The sequence below is a fragment of the Calliphora vicina genome, chromosome 4 (assembly GCF_958450345.1).
Source record: "Calliphora vicina chromosome 4, idCalVici1.1, whole genome shotgun sequence".
Classification (NCBI taxonomy): Eukaryota; Metazoa; Arthropoda; class Insecta; order Diptera; family Calliphoridae; genus Calliphora; species Calliphora vicina.
Window position 1 is genome coordinate 37,008,350 of NC_088783.1, and position 21,666 is coordinate 37,030,015.

Below are 21,666 nucleotides of genomic sequence, written 5' to 3' on the forward strand. Positions count from 1 at the left end.
AAAACCACAGCGAATTAAGAAACAGCTGATTTTATGCACTCACCTTGTTAATACGCCTTGATCCCTATGATTGATTTCTTTATAATAAAGTTTAGTTTTATATTCAGAAAATAAAATTCGCAAAGTTTTATTCGTTTTACTATTAAGTTCATATTACAGACCATAATGGGGAATTAAAGAAAGTGTTGTAGTTGAATTTTAGTTTTATTTTTATATTTTTTTAAAATAAATTTTATTAAGCTATTTAATGATTTATTAAGCTATCAAAATAATGAATTCAATACTATGGAATTATGACTAGGAAGAATTCGTAATTAATTCTTTAATGATTTTGAAAACTTAATTATTAATAAATTTTTCGAACATTTCCTCAGAAGTGCTTTACTTTAAATTCTTATTTACACTACAGTTTGAAGATATAAATTTGAGTTTTAGAAGAGAATTGAATCTGATTCAGCATGGTACAAACAATATTAAAAATAAATGTTTATTTTACTAATGGTAAATTTGTAAACAAATGTTTTTACAAAGTTTTGATATGATAAAAACTTGTATTATTAACAAGTTATGTCCCTGAATCTCCCTACTAATTTCATATTGTTAAAATTGGTTTATTAATTTTAAATTTCAAATATGAATTCATATATATTTTCATACTCCACATAAATGCAGCTCTGTATAAACCCACCAAAGGCGACATCTACATCTCAAGAAAATAGCTTTGTTAACATTCCACCAGCGAAATGTCCAATGACAATTAAAAAGAAGAAGCACTATATATTTTTTGTTTTGAAAGTGACACGAAGACAATTGTTTTCTTTTTTTGTAAAATTTCTAAAGATTTTAACGAAAAATGTCTGCAATTGAACAATTACAAACGAAAATCGCCGAGTTGAAACAAGAATTGGAACAACAACGCCATGAAAGTCAGATAGCAAGACAACGGATTGAAAAAATGTCCGCCGAAGTGGTAGACTCAAATCCATACAGTCGCCTGATGGCTTTGCAGCGTATGGGAATTGTCAAGGAATATGAACGTATACGTGAGAAGGCGGTAGCCGTAGTGGGTGTTGGTGGAGTAGGCAGTGTCACCGCTGACATGTTAACACGTTGCGGTGTGGGCAAACTTATACTTTTCGATTATGACAAAGTTGAGTTAGCCAATATGAATCGTTTGTTCTTTACGCCCGATCAGGCGGGTCTGTCGAAGGTGGAAGCTGCAGCCAAAACATTAACCTTCATCAATCCCGATGTAACGATAGAAACACATAATTATAACATTACCACTGTGGAATCATTTGATAAATTTTTGGATACTATTGCGCACGGTGGTTTGCAGGCGGGACAACCTGTTGATTTGGTTTTGAGTTGTGTGGATAATTTCGAAGCTCGCATGGCAATAAATACTGCATGCAATGAACTGTCCCTAAATTGGTTTGAATCTGGTGTTTCCGAAAATGCAGTATCTGGCCATATACAATTTATCAGACCCGGAGATACGGCTTGTTTTGCCTGTGCCCCACCTCTAGTGGTTGCAGAAAATATTGATGAACGTACTTTGAAGAGAGAAGGCGTATGTGCAGCTTCCTTGCCCACTACAATGGGTATTACGGCCGGCATGTTGGTGCAAAATACTCTAAAATATTTACTAAATTTTGGTGAAGTTTCCGATTATTTGGGCTACAATGCCATGAACGATTTCTTCCCCAAAATGACTCTAAAACCCAATACACAATGTGATGATCGCCATTGCCTGGCAAGACAAAAAGATTTCCAGGCTAAACCTAAACCCGTTGTTGAAGTGGAGCAAGTTGAAGAGGAACAACCTTTACACGATGCCAACGAATGGGGTATTGAGTTGGTAGATGATTCTCAGCCACAGGAAACCACGGTTAAAACTGAAGAACCGGCTTCAGGTTTGCGTTTAGCTTATGAAGCTCCCGATAAACAAACGGACAATGATACTAACACCGTATCGGCAGCAGCGGACGTTAATTTAGATGATTTAATGGCTCAAATGAAATCTATGTAAACAAATGCCTTACATTATAAGATTTTGCTGTTCCAATTTGTTTTTTTTTTACTGCAATTTGAAATTTTGTATTCCATATTGTAATGATTAATTTTGTATTTATTTTTGTGCAATTATAAGTATTTTACGGCTTTTTATAAAAGAAAATTTAATAAAATGATTTAAAAAACTGTAAGTTTCAATATAAATTTGATAATAGAACAAATTAACTCAAAATACTAATATTTGTATGAAAACCTGGAATTAAATCATTGACAATTACTACAACAATGTAGATATATAGGTTCTTACAACTCGGACAGACCAAAGAACCTGTTTCATTATAGGCGATGTACGTTTCATCAGTGGTACATTTTCAAAGAGACCTAAAATAGTTCGTTTTAAGGAAAGTGTGTTTTTACAGATTTTAATTCTTATATGTATTCTGTGGGTATAAATAGTTATATTTTCTGTTAAGAGTTGTTAATTTCAGACAATTCAAATGTATGTAAAAATATGCACTCACTTTTTCAAAAATGTATTAAAATTTGAAAAAAATCAATTTATCGTTACCTTTCCACTACAATTGCTGTTTGTCCTTCTCTATTCATAACTTAAAATACAACACTGTTTCTTATTAGAATTACCATCTCTAATACTTAGTTTAATGTCGCTTGTCAAATTGTTAAAACGCGGGTTGCAGCTTGTTACATATCTTTCTTAAAAAAAGTGGTAAAAAATAAGTGTAGTGATATGAAAATACATTCAAAATAAAGTGTAAGAATTGTGTAATCAGAATAAAATGAAAGAATGTTAATACTTAACGTATAAATGTCGTAAAATTTAGTCAGAAGTTGATAACGGGACTCTGTGGCAAAGTTTGTGTGTCATTGCATTATTTATTATTGCATCGCTAGATATGTGTTTTTAGTATGCACAGCATTATCATGTAAAAAGTAGATAAATTGGTAATAGTGAGAAAAATTTTGGTAAATAAGTGCAATATTTAATCGATAGGAAATGCGAGATGGAAATGTTTAAAATAAATGCCGGTAAATGTGTTTAGTGTGCACAGCATTATCATGTAAATAGTCGATAAATTGGTAATAGTGTGACCAATGTTGATAAACAAGTGCAATATTTAATCGATAGGAAATGCGAGATGGAAATGTTTAAAATAAATGTTGGTAAATGTGTTTCTTTAAATTTCCCGGAAATTATGAGCCAATATTAATCGATAGCAAAAAGTAAATGTAAATGTTTGAAATAAATGCTGCTAAATGTGCAAATACAAATAAGAAAATTATTAATGCAGTTTAAAATAAAAAATCGCATAAATTTAATTTGATTAACAAGAATTAAAAATACATATGAAAATATCAAAAAAGCAGTTTTAAAGGTAAGTTTAATACATTGTTTTACATCCATAAAAATATAAAATATTTAATAAACGTAATATGTATATACACTTTCCTAATATGTATCAGTTTTCAAAAACATGACCTTTAACCAAATACATATATATTCTGGATCGTTATAGAAAGCGAAGTCGATATAGCCATGTCCGTCTGTATGTTGAAATCAACTTTCCGTAGCCCCTAAATAACTCACATACATGATTCATACATCAATGTGTCGGGAATTCTTCCGGCTCGGTTGCTCGACAAAATCGGCCCACAAATGGCTGAGATATAAAGAAAAAACCGGGAAAACCTAAATTTTGGGCCTATTTTTTATCTATATCTGGATTACTAAGTCATTAATATAGACAATATGGATATCTAATGATAGATATTTTAAAATCCATTGCAAAGATGTATGTATATAAAGCCATAGTAAGTTGGACCTACAATGGGTCAAAATCGGGAAAATTTTTTTTAACCCGATTTTTTTTTTCATCAAAATTTTTTGTTTGTCATAAATTATTTTTCCAAAAAAATTTTTTAAAAATTAAAAAAAAATTGGAAAAAACTTTTTAAAAAAAAAAATTAAAAACAATTTCGAAAAGAAAAAATTTAAAAAAACTTTTTTATAAACAAATTTCGAAAAAAAATTAAAATTTTGTTTCCTAAAAATATTTAAAAACAATTATTTTTTTAAATACATAGCTCTCTTACTTGTTAGTTATTAATTTTGTTATCACAAGTATTATCGATAACTGAGTGTTACACTAAATCGATCCAATAGAGAAATTATAAATTTTTAATATTTTTGGTTCAAATCTTTGCTAAAAAACACTATATTATGAATTAAATTCCATTTCCTGTTATGAGTTTTTTATTAATTTTTTTACAAACTAATATAGATACATACAATATTTATGAAACTTAAAATACAACAATGAAATTTCTATAATTTTTACCCAAAAAAATCAATTCTTAAATAAATGCATACACATACAACTATGAAAATAGTATTGAAATATCGATCGTACATTCAATAAAATATTACAAAATTAAGTAGAAGAATACATAAAATATATTGTAATAAAATCATTAAATTGTTTGTGAAATAGAGACGAAAAACAATACATATTTATATTAAAATTATTAAACAGTGGAACTAGTATAAGTTGGATTAGACAAATTGGTGGTGTTAGTTGCTGTAAATGAATTAGGAGCTGCTGGTCGTCGAGGTTGCAAACGAATACGGAAACCTTCTTCACGTTTTAAAATAATATCGGCCTGTAGTTTGAAATCCTCTTCAGTCATATCCGAATAGACACGATAGTTGCGTAGAATTGTTGATAAAAGTATTTTCAATTTTAACATGGCATATTTGCGACCTAAAACATAAAATGTTTTTTGTATATTTACATGTTTTTGTTGTGTATTTTCTTAATCATTTTGTCTGAAAACTTACCCACACAACTTCTGGGTCCTGCTGAAAATGGTACAAAGGCATAGTAATGACGATTAGCCTGACGTTCGGGTAAAAAGTTATCAGGATTAAAAACATTGGGATTTTCATATACCAAAGGATTGCGATGTAATTTTATGGTGGCCACTGTAATGGTAGCTCCTTTGGGTATAACATAATTATTCGATACCAATTTCAAATCCTCTTGCAATTCTCGGGCTATAAGCGGTACTGGTGGATACATTCTTAATGTCTCCATTAAACATCTCTCTAGGTATTTCATTTCTAAAGTATCTTGAAAGGTACACGATCTATCGGAACCCTGGAATATTTCATCCAATTCAGCTATAACTCTATCCTGTATATGCTGATGTATTCCCATGAGCGATAAGAAGAATGAGGAGCCAGCCGCTGTTGTATCATGACCTTCAAACATTATGGTGTCAACTTGTTCTTTAATTTCAGTATCCGTTATAGCGGCACCATTTTGAGCGCTTTCCAACAACAAATCCAAAAATGCCAACCTCTTTTTCTCTCCCACATCATTGTCATCAACATCCAAGTCATCTTTTAAACCCTCTGCTTGGCCAAACGATAAACCCTCAACAGATGTAACCTTTTCATTTTTACCATTAACACCATTCGATTTGAGACTTTCCGTTATCAATTCACCATCTTTAGTCCATTCGTATTGGGCGAGAGAGCCTCTTGTGCCCTTAGTAAAAGCTTCTTTCTTATTCTTGATGACTTTTTTTGTTAGACCATGTATAATATTTAAAAGTTTGCCTTGATCGTGATAGTATTTGGTAAGTGTGAACAGGAATTCATTTCTCAAGAAAAGACTACGATGTCTCATGTGTAGAATGTCACACATTTTCATTACAGCCAATGCATATTCATAGCCTGACTTGTCTTGGGTTTTTCTGGAAACACCCATAGCAGTTTCTGGAAGGAGAAAATGGTGAAAAAGATTTTTTAAATTATTAATGTAAAAAACATTTATTTGTATTTTAGTGTAACTGAAATAAAGGTGGAATTATGGGATTCTTATTATTTGCGAAGAATACCAAGAAAAATGTTGCCAAAAACTAAATAAAATTTAAAAAGTGTTGGTTCAAAATTTCAAAAAATTGTGTGTTAATTACAAATGTTGAATTTAAACATTCCAGAGTGGGCAGAAACCGAAAAATTTTTTAATTTTTTACAGAGACATTCAGAAACTCCATTTATATATAATATATCCCCCTGTTTTCTCTCTATACGAGTTGAAAGACTTCTTGCGACCGTAGATTTGAGTTTTGTTAAAAGCTGTCATACACAGGTTGGTAAAATTTTGAAGTTAGGAAGTAAATTGGCTTGAAAATACATTTTTTTTGGAAAATTAAATTTTATTGATTCCATTGTAAAGTAAAATCGGCAGATGTAAAATTTTATCTTAAAGAGCATCAGTTGTTTGTGGTTTGTTTACATAAGCCCGGTCTTTCAAATGTTCCCAGAGAAAATAGTACAGCGGCGTTAAATTAGAAAAACGACGCGGTCGTAAAATCAAAGAAGTACGCGAGCGGAAAGTTTCTCATGCGACAACTAAATTGTTTGAGTGTGTCATTATTTATATAAACAAAAATTTGTAATACATTTTTGAATGTTTCACGACCGACCGAAGATGACCATTGCTGGTTTTAGCGCTTTGGCAACCGTGCAGCTGTCATTGTCGAAAGCTTTTCACAGTTCAAGCGCTACAAGGACTGATTTTTCAGTAGGTATTTGTTGATTTAAGATTTCTGAGTTCTGAGTTACTATGGAATTTAATATTGTGGTGGAATTTTACTGATTCATGCTGGTGACAATCTGCCGTTGCAGAGTCAGTTGGGGCAGGATAAAGACATCGATATTTTTAAGGCGGTAAGGGGCATACCGGCCAATAAAATGTTTCTTAATTCGCCCCTATCATTCCTCTTTATCTGATCGGAGGTGACTCGTACCCAAGTAGAAATTCTTCAGTTTATCGGGTTTCGTATTTTGGGTGTCATACCCGTCTCCTTAGAATCCAGCGTAATTGACCCTGCGACTGCTGGGTGATGAGTTAGCGGAAGTTCTTCTCGGATTTATGTAAACTAGAGTTGCGTTAGTTTAGATCTAGTTTAGATCTAGTTTAGATTGAAAAGTCCAACAAGATTTTAAGGTTACTTAGCTATTTATGTGTGAAATTTGAAATAGGAAGTATTTCTACCTAGATAACATAACAGTACATACATATATTGCACCACATTTAAGTATATTTTCTGGTTTATGTATATTTTCTTTAAAAATTTAACTTAATATTCTACTAAAGGCAATTTTAGTGTTGATCCTACACCAATGTGTTGAGAATTGTTATAAAATATGTAGAGTAGAGTTTATGTTTTAAATTTGGACCTTAAAGAATATCGGGGCGCGGTCACAAGGTCCTAAATTGCGGCACCTCGAGAAATTACAGATTTATTTCCACTATTTTCCGAAAGTCCTCCACAGTATTTGAATACGAAATTAATTTCTCGATTTCTTAGATTTAAATTTGAAATAAAAATGATTTGAATAAAAATATTGGTCTCATATTCGATTATTTAAATGTTTAACAAAGATTTTTTGGATCGTAATTTATAGAAGAGATATGAAAATGAAAAAAAAAATACTTTTCCAGCTTGTTTACATTATATTAAAGCTGTCAATCTCATTCAAATCGGTCATACACGTTTGTCTATTCAAAGGATTTTTTTATTCGGTTTAAAGAAAGTTAAAAATTTTGTAATTGTGAAAAGTAAAAAAGTTTGCGTATTTAATTCAACAAACTTTTAATTGTTTAAATGTTAAAAAAAAGATTTGAGGATATATTTAATACCGAATAATTTTACAAACCTTTGACTTTCAGATTGCCTTTCAGTTTGAGGGGTCTTTGCTAAGAAAATAGTCAAATTTTTAATGGATTGTAACATGTAGAATGTAAAAGATATTAAACAAAAACAACTAGATCACATTAAAACTGTCAATATCTTTCAAATCGGCCAAAACGTTCAGACTATTCAAAGGAACATGATCATTCGGTTGAAATCAATTTACAAATTTTCAAATTGTGAACAGTATCATTAGACATTAAAAAAATTGTGTATTTAATACATAAAATCCATAATTCACTTTTCATACTGTACAATGATCCTCTAACCCGGATGGTTACAGTCCATCTGCTCTGTCCATTTAGTCATGTGTAAATGGTTTCTGTAAAATTGCGAACAATTAAAATTGAAAGTTTATACACTTTACAATGCATTTGAAACTTATTTTTAGGAAACCATTCATGTGATTTCTTGACTAATGATTGGCAATACGTTGTATTTCTACGTTAGTGTTTTCCTTAATACACAATTGATAAGTTTCTTCAACTTAATCTTGCATCACAGTGACACGTAATAAATGGAAAGAGTGTGTTTTGTTTTGCATTTGAGTGGAAGTTTTTTTTTTATTTTTTGTTTTGGGGTTTTTCAAGATGCAGACCAGGCCGGCTAATGTTCGTGTAATAAATTGAATTTTATAAAAGTGGTAAGACTAGCAGTAAAAGAAAATAGGAAAAAATATATATAAATTATCATATGCCTGCATGTTTACAAGATGTTACTCAAAATAGGAAAATTTTTAAAAAAAATTTGTAAACAAAAGATGTAAATACTGGATTTTTGAATCCTTTGAAATATAAATATTGTAATTAATGTTAAATTAAGCAAACAACCTTTTATTTCTAATGAATTAGATATATTTTTTTCATTATAGGAAAATATGTAGATTTAAAGAAAAACATCATCGTTTTTTTACAAAGCTCTTACAGTATTTAGGTTAACAAATTTTTTATACGCAATTTCTTTCCATTTCCACAATACTCGTATTATATTTAGTAAAAACTGCACTTATTATAACCCCATTTTATATTAACCTCGAATATTGGTTGCAGTTGTTGCTTTAGACAAATTATTTAATGCTTCATTAATATTCGTATTTGTTTAATTTACCCAAATAATACTTTAGCCACAGCATGGACTACTTCTTCATTGGTTACATTGACCTCACCATATTTTTAACTTCCTTTAGGTAAATAGTCTGCTATAAAAGTATTGCTAGCAATATAAATATAAAAAACTTGCAAAAAGAAAACAAATAATATCCATTTACATTGCATAATACAGTGTTTTTTTATATATACACATACAATTTCTTTATTTAACTTTAATGTCCAACAAAACAACCCAAACAAATTGGAAACTTTTCATTTCTTTGGCCTACATAGAGGAGCCAAACAAACATTTAACCATCTAACCAAGAAACCTGATTGCAAACCATGAACATGTGTCAGTAACGTGCGAATGAATTCAACCTAAAGAAAAAACAAATACAAACTTGTTATCATGACGTAGATCCTCTCCATGGAAAAAGTCAAGTAAAATAGTCAAGCTCCAATGAGTTACGGCAAAAAAAAAGTAGAAAAAAAAATACAAAGAAACCAAAAACTAATAGAAAATAGCGAAAAATGAAAGAAATTAATATTTAGTTGAAATTTCGTAAAGCAAATAAAATATTTCAGAGTTATGCAATTGTAGTTAGACAGTGATGTTACTAACAGCACTTATATTGCAGGATTTCTTAATATTTTAATCTACCGAACTATACATATATAAAAAAACATCGCCCAGTATAAACGCCAAAAGCTAGACACATGAAATTTTGACTATGTTTTCTCCTCTCCCTATGTAGATCCACTAAGAGATTTTTGTAAAATAATAGGTTTAGGGGTAAATTCGGTAACTTCATATCATGTAAACTAATGTAGATACTAGGGTGATCGATTCTTTGACATTTTTTAGAAACCGGTTTTCGGTTTCTTCGAAAAATTGCAATTTAGTATAAACCGGTTTCGGTTTTTTAATAATAACCGGTTAACCAGTTTTTTGGCAAAATATTAAAACGCCTATTTCTAGGCTAATTTCGGAGCTAAAATCTTAAATTTTTGTTACGCACAATTAAGTTAAATGTTTTCAGAGCTTTGGTAGCACTAACATATATCCGTCTCTCTTCATCATACTTGCTGAACATTATATTTGTATGAAAACTGGGATTCCCCTTGTACCAAAGCTATTGTTTTCTTATCCTACATAAGATATTCGGGTCAAATTTGACACATTTTGAAATTAAAATTGAGTTTTTTCTAAAGTGATTGGTTAATATTTTACGACTTTTATTTAATTTCAAAAGTCACAACTACGTTAGGTTTAAAAAAATAGAAAAAATATATATTTTCTATTCGGGTTAAATTTGACCCGAAGATCGTTAACGACAAATATTTGAAGACCTTATGAATGTTAAAACAATCTCATAGCAATAAAACACAGTTTAAATGCTTTGGAGTATATCGATTTGTTTCCTTTGTTTTTATAAAGCTAAACATTGAAAATGATCTTTCACTCAGTATACTTGTAGGACGTATATGTAATTCACAAAGCATTGAGTAAGTTTTCAAGCATTCCAGATCGCATGTGACATTTTTCTAAATATAAAAAGTCTTCTAAAATAGTTGTAGTCATAGAGAAACATAGAACGGAAACTAGATAAAAACTCAAACCAAAAAATTACTCAAAATAATCACACATACGAGAGTTGTTTTTGTTTTCACATAGTTTTTTGTACTAATACATTCTCACCACTTAGGTTTTTGACAGCTGAGTTAGGTGTTTGACAGGAGAGTTTCCGCTCTATGTCTATTCTCTATGGTTGTAGTATTTTTTTTAAACAAGTTTTTTGGATTTTTAATATTTTTAATACACTATAACTCATAAAAAATTCGAACAATTAAGAGCTAAAATTTGAATTTATTTATGGAAATACATCGATTTTAAAAAATTCAACTATGTATATTAAATCGTTAATAACTTTGTAAATACTGTGATTCTAAAGAAAACAAGCTCAATCTGTGATCACTCATATTTTATACCAAAAATCTATTTTTAGTATAAAAAAACTCAAAACCGATTTTTTGTGATCACTGATATTTCATACCAAAAATTTTTAGTATAAAAAACTCAAATATCTTAAATCGCTAACAACTTTGTAAATACTGCGATTATAAAGAAAATAATCTGAATCTGTGATCACTCATATTTCATGCTAAAAATCGATTTTTAGTATAAACAAGTAAGAGAGCTGTATTCGGCTGTGCCGAATCTTATATACCCTTCACCAAATTTTAATTAAAAACATTTTTTTTTAAATATTTTTATTTAAACAAAATAAATGTTTTTTAAATTGTTTTTAAATTTTTTTTTTCCAAATTGTTTTTTAATTTTTTTAAAAAAAGTTTTTTCCAATTTCTTTTTTAAATTTTTAAAAAAAAATTTTTTTCAAAAAATAATTTATGACAATTTTTTGATGAAAAAAAAAATTCGGGTTAAAAAATATTTTTCCCGATTTTGACCCATTGTTTATCCAACTTACTATAGCCTTATATACATCGTTGCAATGGACTTTAAAATATCTATCATTAGATATCCATATTGTCTATATTAATGACTTAGTCATCGAGATTTTCCCGGTTTTTTCCTAATATCTCAGCCATTTAGGGGCCGATTTTGTCGAAATAGCATCCGAGCTGGAAGAATTCTCGATATATTGATGTATGTAAGTTATTTGGGGACTTCCGAAAGTTGATTTCAACATACAGACGGACATAGATATATCGACTTCTCTATCTATAACGATCCAGAATATATATACCTTGCCACTCATGGCGAAGGGTATAAAAACTCAAATATCTTAAATCGTTAAAAACTTTATAAATACTGCGATTTTAAAGAAAACAAGCTCAATCTGTGGTCACTCATATTTCATGCCAAAAATCGATTTTTTGTATAAAAAAAACTCTAATATTTTACATCGTTATTAACTTTGTAAATACTGCGATTCTAAAGAAAATAAGCTCAATCTGTGATCACTCATATTTTATACCAAAAATCTATTTTTAGTATAAACAAACTTAAACATCTTAAATCTTTAATAACTTTGTAATTAACGCGATTTTAAGGAAAACAAGCTGAATCTGTGATCACTGATATTTCATACCAAAAATCTATTTATAGTATAAAAAACCCAAATATCTTAAATCGCTAACAACTTTGTAAATACTGCGATTTTAAAGAAAACAAGCTATATCTGTGATCACTCATATTTTATACCAAAAATCGATTTTTAGTATACAAAACTCAAATTTCTTAAATCGTTAATAACTTTATAAATACTGCGATTTTAAGGAAAATAAGCTCAATATGCGATCAATCATATTTTATACCAAAAATAAATTTTTAGTATAAAAAATCTCAAATCTCAATCCGTGATCACTCATAATCCTTAATAACTGCGATTTAAAGGAAAATAAGCTCAATGTATAATTTTAAGTATAAAAAACTCAAATATCCAAATTTCTTAACTCGTTAATAACTTTGTAAATACTGTGATTTTAAGAAAAATATGCTCAATCTGTGAGCACTCATTATTCACACCGAATTATCGAGCAAATTTTAAAAAATAATCGATAACTCCGATTATAAATAAATGATGAACGTTTATTCGATTAAAATAAAACTCGAATAATTAACAACCCTAATTCTATAGCATTCAAGACTTTCGATGACTAGGAGATATATTTCAGTGTTGATGTCTGCGATGTCTAATTGAGAGCGATATGTCCAGCGACTACAATGTTTTTGGAGCTGCTGAGATGAATTATTTGACATTGAATAGGAATGTATTAAGAGTTTTATAATATACAAATAATTATAATTAGACTCTCTGACAACTGCCCTTACCAAACCTAAGCCAATTCTTCATAGAGTCAAAGAAAATCAAACATACTTTTTATAGTTATGTAATTTATATATGCAATTTTATAAAAGTTTGTGTAACACTGAAATGATGTGTATTTCTGCAAAGAAAGGGGTATACAGTATTTAATTACATACCCATTGCAGTTTTTATTGTTGAACATGGTTGAACTGATTGCAAATTGCATGATAATGATATAAACTTGCAATTTTTTTTATTGACAATATTTCTTTCTGTACTATACTGTTGTAAATTGTCTATCGATAATAGTTTTTTTTAAGGATGTATTTGCTATTGTTTGGCAACAAAAACTATTATAACATTTGGCATTTTATCAAAATTGTAGAAATACTAGATCTAAAAAATAACGGACAATGTCATTAACATATATTTTTATTGTTACTGTTAATGAAGCACTAATTGTTCGTTGATTAATTATGCAACAAATGCAACAATAAAAATTGTGTGGAATTTTCAAAATATTGCAATTGGTGTGGCAAAAAAATTAATGTTATTATATTGTCAACAATTTAAATAATTGAGACTTCAATTGACACACAAGTTAACAGAGGAAATAATTAACATACATTTCTAACGATCATTGTAAAACATTTGTATTTCTTTTCAATAATTAACAATAATAATAGAAGTTTACTACGTAGTAAATACGTAGATAACAATTACTTTCATAACTTACCCAATAAAATTTCAACCGTTGCCTCACTCATATAATCGTGACAATCGAAACTTTTGCCATCCTCTGACTGCAGTTTACGCACAACATTGCGTGAATTTTCATTGAAAAGATCAATGAAACTCTTCAAAACGTTTAAATGGAATGTGGGTGCAATCAATTTACGATGTGAACGCCATTTGTGACCTGGAAAATATGGTTAACAATGAAAAATGTGTATTATTACATATATTACGCTTAGAATTTGTATTGTTATTTAAATAACTAGACAAGCTATAAAGTAAGCACAAATTAAATTATTAAATCATTCTATTAAATTAGTAGTGAGTAGTCATTAATATTCAAATTAAGTAGTTTTACACGTAATATAAACTTTTAAGGAAAAATATGTCTAAATTGATTTATAATTCCTGTTTAAGTAAAATTAATTGTTAACACATTTCTTTATTTTATATTTTTTGTGTTCATATATAAATACTTGACACTTCAAAACTGTGAGTAGCAATAATATGTGTGTGCATTGCCTACTTCCTAGTGATCAACGAGTCATTAACATCTGGTAACATGGTTTTAACATGTTCATTCCCCCCCATTCTACCCACCTACACTGACACATATTTATGTTACGCATTATTTTATTTTTTCTGTTTATGATTTAAATGTAATATTATTTTTTAACACATACAAATTTATGTTTCTTATTTAAATGTCACATTAAGTAAATGTTTTATTAATTATTCATAGAAAATGGACACAATACGTCTGTGTTTCCAAGTGACTCATTTGATTTCAAACATTTGTGCAAAATATTCTTTTTATACATTTTTTTTATAATTTTGGAAACATGGTTTTTTCATATTTGTTAATTTGTGATTTCTGTTTTATTTTTTTATTATTATTAATAAATTACATACCCGTACTAATTAGTAGACCATCTCCTAGCCATGGTTTGAAAAATTTATACTCGGATGCTTTGTCTATATATACTTGACTGCTTAGTAATATTTCAACATCTCGAGGGTCATATATAAATATCACCAATTTCGGTCCAATCCACATTTTGGCCACGTGTGGAAACTCAGCGCTTTTACGTATAACAGTTTTAAAAACAGCTGAAATTTAGTAAAACAAAAATTAATATATGTACATTTAAGATAATGATTAATAAGTATTCATCATATCCACGCCCACATAGATTTAAAATCGGGTATATTAATACAATATTAAAATACAAATCATCCCGTATATAATATCTGATGACACATCTTTGTAATCCATATATATATTGGTACTACATATTAAGATTATGATTAACAACCTTCACCTTAATGAGAAGGGTACTATATACAAGTTTGTCATTCCGTTTGTAATTTTCACAATATAGTTTTCCGACCCTATAAAGTATATATATTCTGGATCTTTATATATAGCGATAGATATCTTCGGGATCCAAATCTTCAATAATTCTGTCAGACATGCTTTCGAGAAGTTTAAAATCAGAAAAATCGGTCCACAAATGGCTGAGATTTGATGAAAAAATCAGGACAACCTCGATTTTTGACCTATATCTGGGTATAGACAATTTGGATATCTAATGATAGATATTTCAAAGAACTTTGCAACGACGTATATAAAACCATAGTAAGTTGGACCTACAATGGGTAGAAAACGGAAAAAAATTTTAAAACTAATTTTTTTCACCAAAAAAAAAAAATAAAAAAAAATTTGTAATATAAAAAAAAATTTTAAAATAATTTGAAAAATTTTTTTTTACAAAAAATGAAAAAAAACAACTTTGGAAAAAAAATAAATTTTGTTTACATAAAAATATTTAAAATTTGTATTTTGATGAAGGGTATGTAAGATTCGGCACAGCCGAATATAGCTCTCTTACTTGTTTTTTATAAGTGTTGTCTTTAAATGTCATAATCGGTGATGTAGATTCCAAAATGCTTATTTAATAAATTCACCTATGACATAAATAAAATATGAATAAAATATAGGGTGTATGACTTAAAAATGAGGAATTTTTATTTTGAAACATTTGTGCAATATGAATTTATTTAAAGTATTAGCCATTGTTAGCTATGACATTTTCTAATCTTTGTGGCAATATATGGATTCCGAGCCAAAATACCTGCTCATCTTTTGAGACCAAGAACAAATCAACAAATCAAGCCAATTTCGGATACTCCGTTCCAAAGTGATGCGTATTCCAGAAGGAGCATTCTGCATCGATCGAAAAAAAATAGTTGTCTGGACTATAAAGCGGGTGAGGCAAAACATCCCAACCACTTAACACCAAACACAGAGCATCCATTATCATGGATATTTGGCTTTGGTGTCAATTCGGCTGGTTGGCCGGGCTTCACATACGATCATTTACGCTTCGGGTTATCATAATCGATCGCAAGTAATAAATCGATGCAAAAATGATTTTCTTTTATAGCGTTCAAGCAGCATTTCAGACATGCAAAATCGTCATTCAAGGTCTCTCGGCTTCAATTCGTATGGTACCCAATTTCTTTTCTTTTGTATGAATACTGCTGCTAGCAAATGCTTAGATTTTGCTGCTTGAGTAGCTCCCAATGATTTCGTAAGCTCTTGAGTTTTATAACAATATTCATGGAGTAATGCCTCCAATTCATGGTTTTCAAACTTTTTTGGGTTGGCCTGGGCGATTTTTGTCTTCCGTGTCAAAATCACCACTTCTAAACTGCAGAAAACATCTCTCGCACATTGAAACCTATTTAACACATTCACCATAAACTTCGGCGAGCAATCGGTGTGATTCACACGTAAAGCAAAACTTCCCGCATATGACGAATCGTTGGTACAAAATTCGGCATTTTCGAACAATAAACATATAAATTAACGCTTTGAAAAGATACGTCATCTATTGTAAATCCCGCATTTTTAAGTCATACACCCAATAAATTTAAAAAAAACGTGAAAACTTAAAATGTTAAAACAAGAAACCGGTCACGTGACTATTTAGTTTTGTAACTATTTTTTACTCTATAGACATAAATTAAAATTGATTCTGATTTTTCCAGATTTTTAATTTAAAAGGATTGACTCCTATTATTGATTAGGATTCCTAATTTACGGGAATTTTTTGATACTATTTTAAGAGGTCCGGCAAAGTTAAATTTAGAAAAATGCCTAATTCGTTTCGAAAGAGAACTTTTTCTAATCCGAATATGTATATTAGAGTTAATTTCAAAAATTTGATTTGCGGGTATCATAACTTTTCTGAAGGTTTTTGCGTAAATAAAAATAATGGCGTCCTTTTTTTTTTGGCAAATTTTCACTCCTTGTGGTGGTTCAACGCACCTAAAGACGCGCAGTCGATTCTGCATCAAAAATAAATAGAATTGATGATTTTTGAATCCATAAAAATAGTTCCAAAATCCCACAACAGAGGGCGCAAATCTCATAAAAAAATAAAAAACTGAATTTTAGTTTTTTTAAAAATGCACTATGAAAAGGCATTTTATGCTTAGGAAAACGGTACCAATATATCCTTTCTATCGCTAACCATTAAAAAGTTATGAGGCTTCAAAGTTATTTATTTAACAAGAAAATAATAATAACAAAACATTTTTAAAGCCACATAACTTTTTAACGGGTTGTGATAGAAAGGAAATATTGGTAACGTTTTGATAAGCTTAAAATAGCTTTTCATCGAGCATATTTGCTCTACAGAAGAATGTGCTCAAAATCCGTGTCTTTAGGTGCGTTGAACCACCACAAGGAGTGAAAATTTTCCAAAAAAAAAGAACGCCATTATTTTTATTTACGCAAAAACCTTCAGAAATATAATGATACCCGAAAAACAAATGAAGTGACCTGGTCACAAACGAACTCTAATGTATATAAATAAATTTAAACCACTATTATGGCAAGTTCAATTTAAAATATCTATTTGTTTTAAGTCGAAATTTTCCTTTTTTAAATATACATTTTCTTGTTTTTGTTTCTGTTGCGGCTAAATTTGGGTCAACTTTCCGTAGCCATAAATCAATATATCGGGAATTCTTCCGGCCCATAAATGGCTGAGATATAAGGAAAAAACCAGGACAACCTCGATGTTTTTGATCTATATTTGAATTATTAAGTTATTAATATAGACAATATGGATATCCAATAATAGATATTTCAAAGACCAAATGGTCAAAATCGGGAAAATTATTTTTTTCCCGAATTTTTTTTCACCATAAAAAATAGTTTTGTTATAAAATTTTTTTCACAAATAAATTTTTATTTTTTTTAAAGTTAAAAAAATTTTTGTTTTCCGTGGTTGTGTAATTTTCATTTTTTTTAATGAAGATAATACAAAAATTCCTTTAAATCTCAAAAATTAAGAAAAAATCACCATATAAAATACATGTTTTAAATTTTTATTTTATTTAATTTATAAGATGATTTTTTTCCAAAAAAACTTTTAAATATTTTTATTTTAAATGGAGAACAATTGTCTTCTATACAATATATATTATTCTGCAATTAAAAAAGGTTTTTTGATCACATTTTTATTGATCCGTTTTGTGGAATTATATCTTGTAATGGAGTTGGAGAATTTTTTTTAAAGGAATTTTGTAACTCAGGAAAGTTTTGACATTTAAATTGGTATGTTTGTGAACTTCGAACATTTATTTTAGCTAGGAAGCTTTTCTGAATATCTTAAATAGAACTTTGATGAATTCGATCATTCTTAAAATTGTGTTTTTGTGCTTCTTCAAGATGTATGCTTTTTTAAATAATTTAAATATTTTATCGAAGAGAGATCATTATTTTCAAATTATTTATTGATTAAAACTTTAAAAGATCATTCATGAAAAAATTCATATTTAGGCTTTTTCAGAATATCATATTTTTCAATCATTTTTGTTTAGCCATTTTATAAAAAAAATTGTTTCAATTTTAAAATATTATAAATAAATTTTCACTAGTTTTAAAATTCTTCATTATTTATTAATTCATTAGGAAAGGAACATGGATAAATCTTTCTTTAAAATTGTTGGTTTTTTTATGAATTATTATAGTTTTCAGTGCTTTTTAATAAAATTTTTTGCAAATCAATTATTACACATGGTTTTTTGTTCTTAAAATTTTCATTTTTAATATTAATATTTATAGTCGTTGAACAAAATTTATTTCATCGTTTTAATATGTCTTTTTTTATTTTCCACTCTTATTTATTTTACTTATTATATTCGGTATTCACATACACGAAGCTGGTCCCAACACATCGAACAAATGACCCACTATTGGTAATCCTTTGGGTCCTGGTAGTCTATCGGCCAATTCGTATAAATGTCGCCGAGATAAGCGCCAGTACAGAAACCACAATAAAATAGTTGGTAATAATAAAAAATAGAAAACACTGCCGGGCGATATAAGATTGGGATCTTTAAGCATTTCTAATGCCATGTTTGCGTTTTTTTTCTCTATTACACTTGAGTTAATTTACTGAAATTTTTGCAAAATTGATAATTTTTTCTATTTATTTATTATAACGCAAAAATATAATAAAAATAGTTTTTTTTAGTTGAATATTTTTACACCGTTTTTTTTTTAATTTGTCTTTTTTGTTTTGTATTAAATAGTTTTGTAGCCGTTACTATTTATTTAAGTATTTTCCCGAATTTCACCGTTAAGTTGAAATAGCGCGTTCACAATTAAACTGTGAACGTGCAACCAAATGCAGCTTACTTTTATAGCCTGTGTTTGCTTAACATTAGTCGGTCGTCTAGTCTGCCACATAGTTTGGCCTGCCTCTTAGTCAATGCGTCAAGTTAGTTAGTTTATTCAGTGTAGTCCCTGGTATTTATTTTGTGCAAAAATACAAACATCATATCTACCTCACTCAGTACTCAGTCAACAATCGGGTTTCAATCGTAGGCTTTTTTTTGTTTTCTTTTTTCTTGTGTGGCTTTTATTTTATTGTATTGTAGTGGATTATGAGTTCATACTTGTGGATACGTACGTACAAATGTTTGGTCGTTTGTAAGCGGCATAATGCAAATGCATTAATTGTGATTTTAGTACCCTACATCTATGTACGTGTTCCTAAGTTGAGTTAATCTAGTTGGGTAATTAGTTTGAAAACTAAATGTTTTAATTGTGTTGCTCTATTTTATTAAACACAATTGATAATTGTCTGACATAAAACGTATTAGACGCGATGAGATTTAGAATTTGTATAAAAATATGAAATTAAAGGTACATTCTTAGTTTTGTAACATACATGTTAAGTTAATTGTGAATACCTTTAGTGCAAATGTTCACGAGTTCTCAAACAATTCGCATTTCAACTCAAGTATGTATCACAATACATTAAACCAGTGCACAGTGGGGGGATTAAAATAAATCTTTAACTTCTAAATGGATAGTTCGGTTTCCCATGGATATAGTTGAGTTTATGTTTTGAATTTGGACTTTAAACACCAAGGGGCGTCTCAAGGCCCCGAAATGTGGTATGTATATAGAAAAATTAAAATGTTGACGATTTGAAAGACATATTTTATTTTTATAGGGAATCTATTAGAAGATATCTACATCTATAACATTGTTATAGCTATATACATATGTATTTCCTCTTATAGTTTACGAGATATTCGCATTTGAAAATTATTATTTTTACCCACCTTAGTCCGTTTTTATACCCTTAACCTTCATGAGAAGGGTATATATAAGTTTGTCATTCCGTTTGTAATTTCCACAATTTAATTTTCCGACCCTATAAAGTAAATATATTCTTTATCCTTATAGATTGCGGAGTCGATTAAGCCATGTCCGTCTTTCTGTTAAAATCAATTTTTGAAGACCCAGATATCTTCAATAATTCAGTCAGAGAAGTTTCCTATTTAAAATCGTCAAAATCGGTCCACAAATGGCTGAGATATGAGGAAAAAACCAGAAATCTGGATTACTAAGTCATTAATATAGAGAATATGGATATCTAATGATAGATATTCCAAAGACCTTTGTAACGACGTATATAAGACCATAGTAAGTTGGAACTACAATGGGACAAAATCGGAAAAAATGTTTTTTAACCCGAATTTTTTTTTCACCAAAAAAAAAAATTAAAAAACAAAAATTTTTTTTTAAAATTTAAAAAAAAAAATTTTAAAATAACAATTCGAAAAAAAAATTTAAAAAAATAAATTTTGATTACCTAAAAATATATAAAATTTGTATTTGGAAGTATAATTTGGTGAAGGGTATATAAGATTCGGAACAGCCGAATATAGCTCTCTTATTTGTTTTTAGCCAAATCTTTTTTTGTAATTTATTCTCACTTAGTTATTGAACATTAAAAAACCAAGTTTTTTTTTTTGCTTCGAAAATTTAAAATTTTGTACCAACAAAGCGTCAAATGCGGGAAGTCTTGCTTTACTTCTTTAATTTAAAAAAAGCGTCGCTGGATTGCTCACCACAGCTTATGGTGAATGTGTTTCATCGGTTTCAACGTGCGAGAGATGGTTTGTGCAGTTCAGAAGTGGTGATTTTGACACGGAAGGCAAAGAAGAGCAAGAATTGTTTGCATTATTCCATGAAGATTGTTGTGAAACTCAAAATAATTGGCAGCTACTCAAGCTACTCATTCAAAATCAGGTACATTGGGTACCAAACGAATTGAAGACACATTGAAAGACGGTTTTGCGATGAAAAATGGATCCAATACTATAACCCGAAGCGTAAGAAATCTTATATGAGGCCGGCCAACCAGCCGAATCGATCCAAGGAGCTGTGGTAATGATCTGTAATTGGTGGGACCAAAAGAGTCCTATCAATTAGGTGCTGAAATCTGGCCAGACCATCACAGGGAACCTGTACCGGACGCAACTCATTCGTTTGAAGCTAACATTGGCCGAGCTGGGCAACACGAGGCCACATGTGGCAATACCTATTAAAAAGTATTTAGAATGAAGTGGTTGGGAAGTTTTGCCTCACCCACTTTATAGCCCAGACCATGCCCCGTCCGCCTACTATTTGTTTCGATCGATGCAGAACGCTCTCTCTGCAATGCGCTTTACTTCAGAACAGAGTTAGTTCTTGGCCTCAAAAGATGACCAGTTCTTTTGGCGGCGAATCTATATTTTTTCCAGAAATATGAGAAAAGGTCATAGCTAACAATGGCCAATAATTTGAATTTGTACAAATATTTCAAAATAAAAGCTAAACATTTGAAAAAAAT

General features: G+C 29.5%; 2 protein-coding genes across 2 annotated transcripts; one reads left to right on the forward strand and one right to left on the reverse strand.

Moving 5' to 3' along the window:
* The first annotated feature begins 780 nt into the window (after window positions 1–780).
* On the forward strand, window positions 781–2,220 carry Uba5 (Ubiquitin-like activating enzyme 5). Its single transcript, XM_065507229.1, has one exon. It carries the CDS (start codon window positions 854–856, stop codon window positions 2,030–2,032), a length of 1,179 nt encoding a protein of 392 aa, XP_065363301.1. The 5' UTR covers window positions 781–853; the 3' UTR covers window positions 2,033–2,220.
* Window positions 2,221–4,260: 2,040 nt separating this feature from the next.
* LOC135957354 (cytochrome P450 4g15) lies at window positions 4,261–18,901 on the reverse strand. Its single transcript, XM_065508084.1, has 5 exons — window positions 18,692–18,901; window positions 14,372–14,569; window positions 13,461–13,643; window positions 4,874–5,815; window positions 4,261–4,796 (listed from the first exon to the last, which is right to left on the reverse strand). Exons 1-5 carry the CDS (start codon window positions 18,891–18,893, stop codon window positions 4,561–4,563), a joined length of 1,761 nt encoding a protein of 586 aa, XP_065364156.1. The 5' UTR covers window positions 18,894–18,901; the 3' UTR covers window positions 4,261–4,560.
* Between the last annotated feature and the right edge of the window lie 2,765 nt (window positions 18,902–21,666).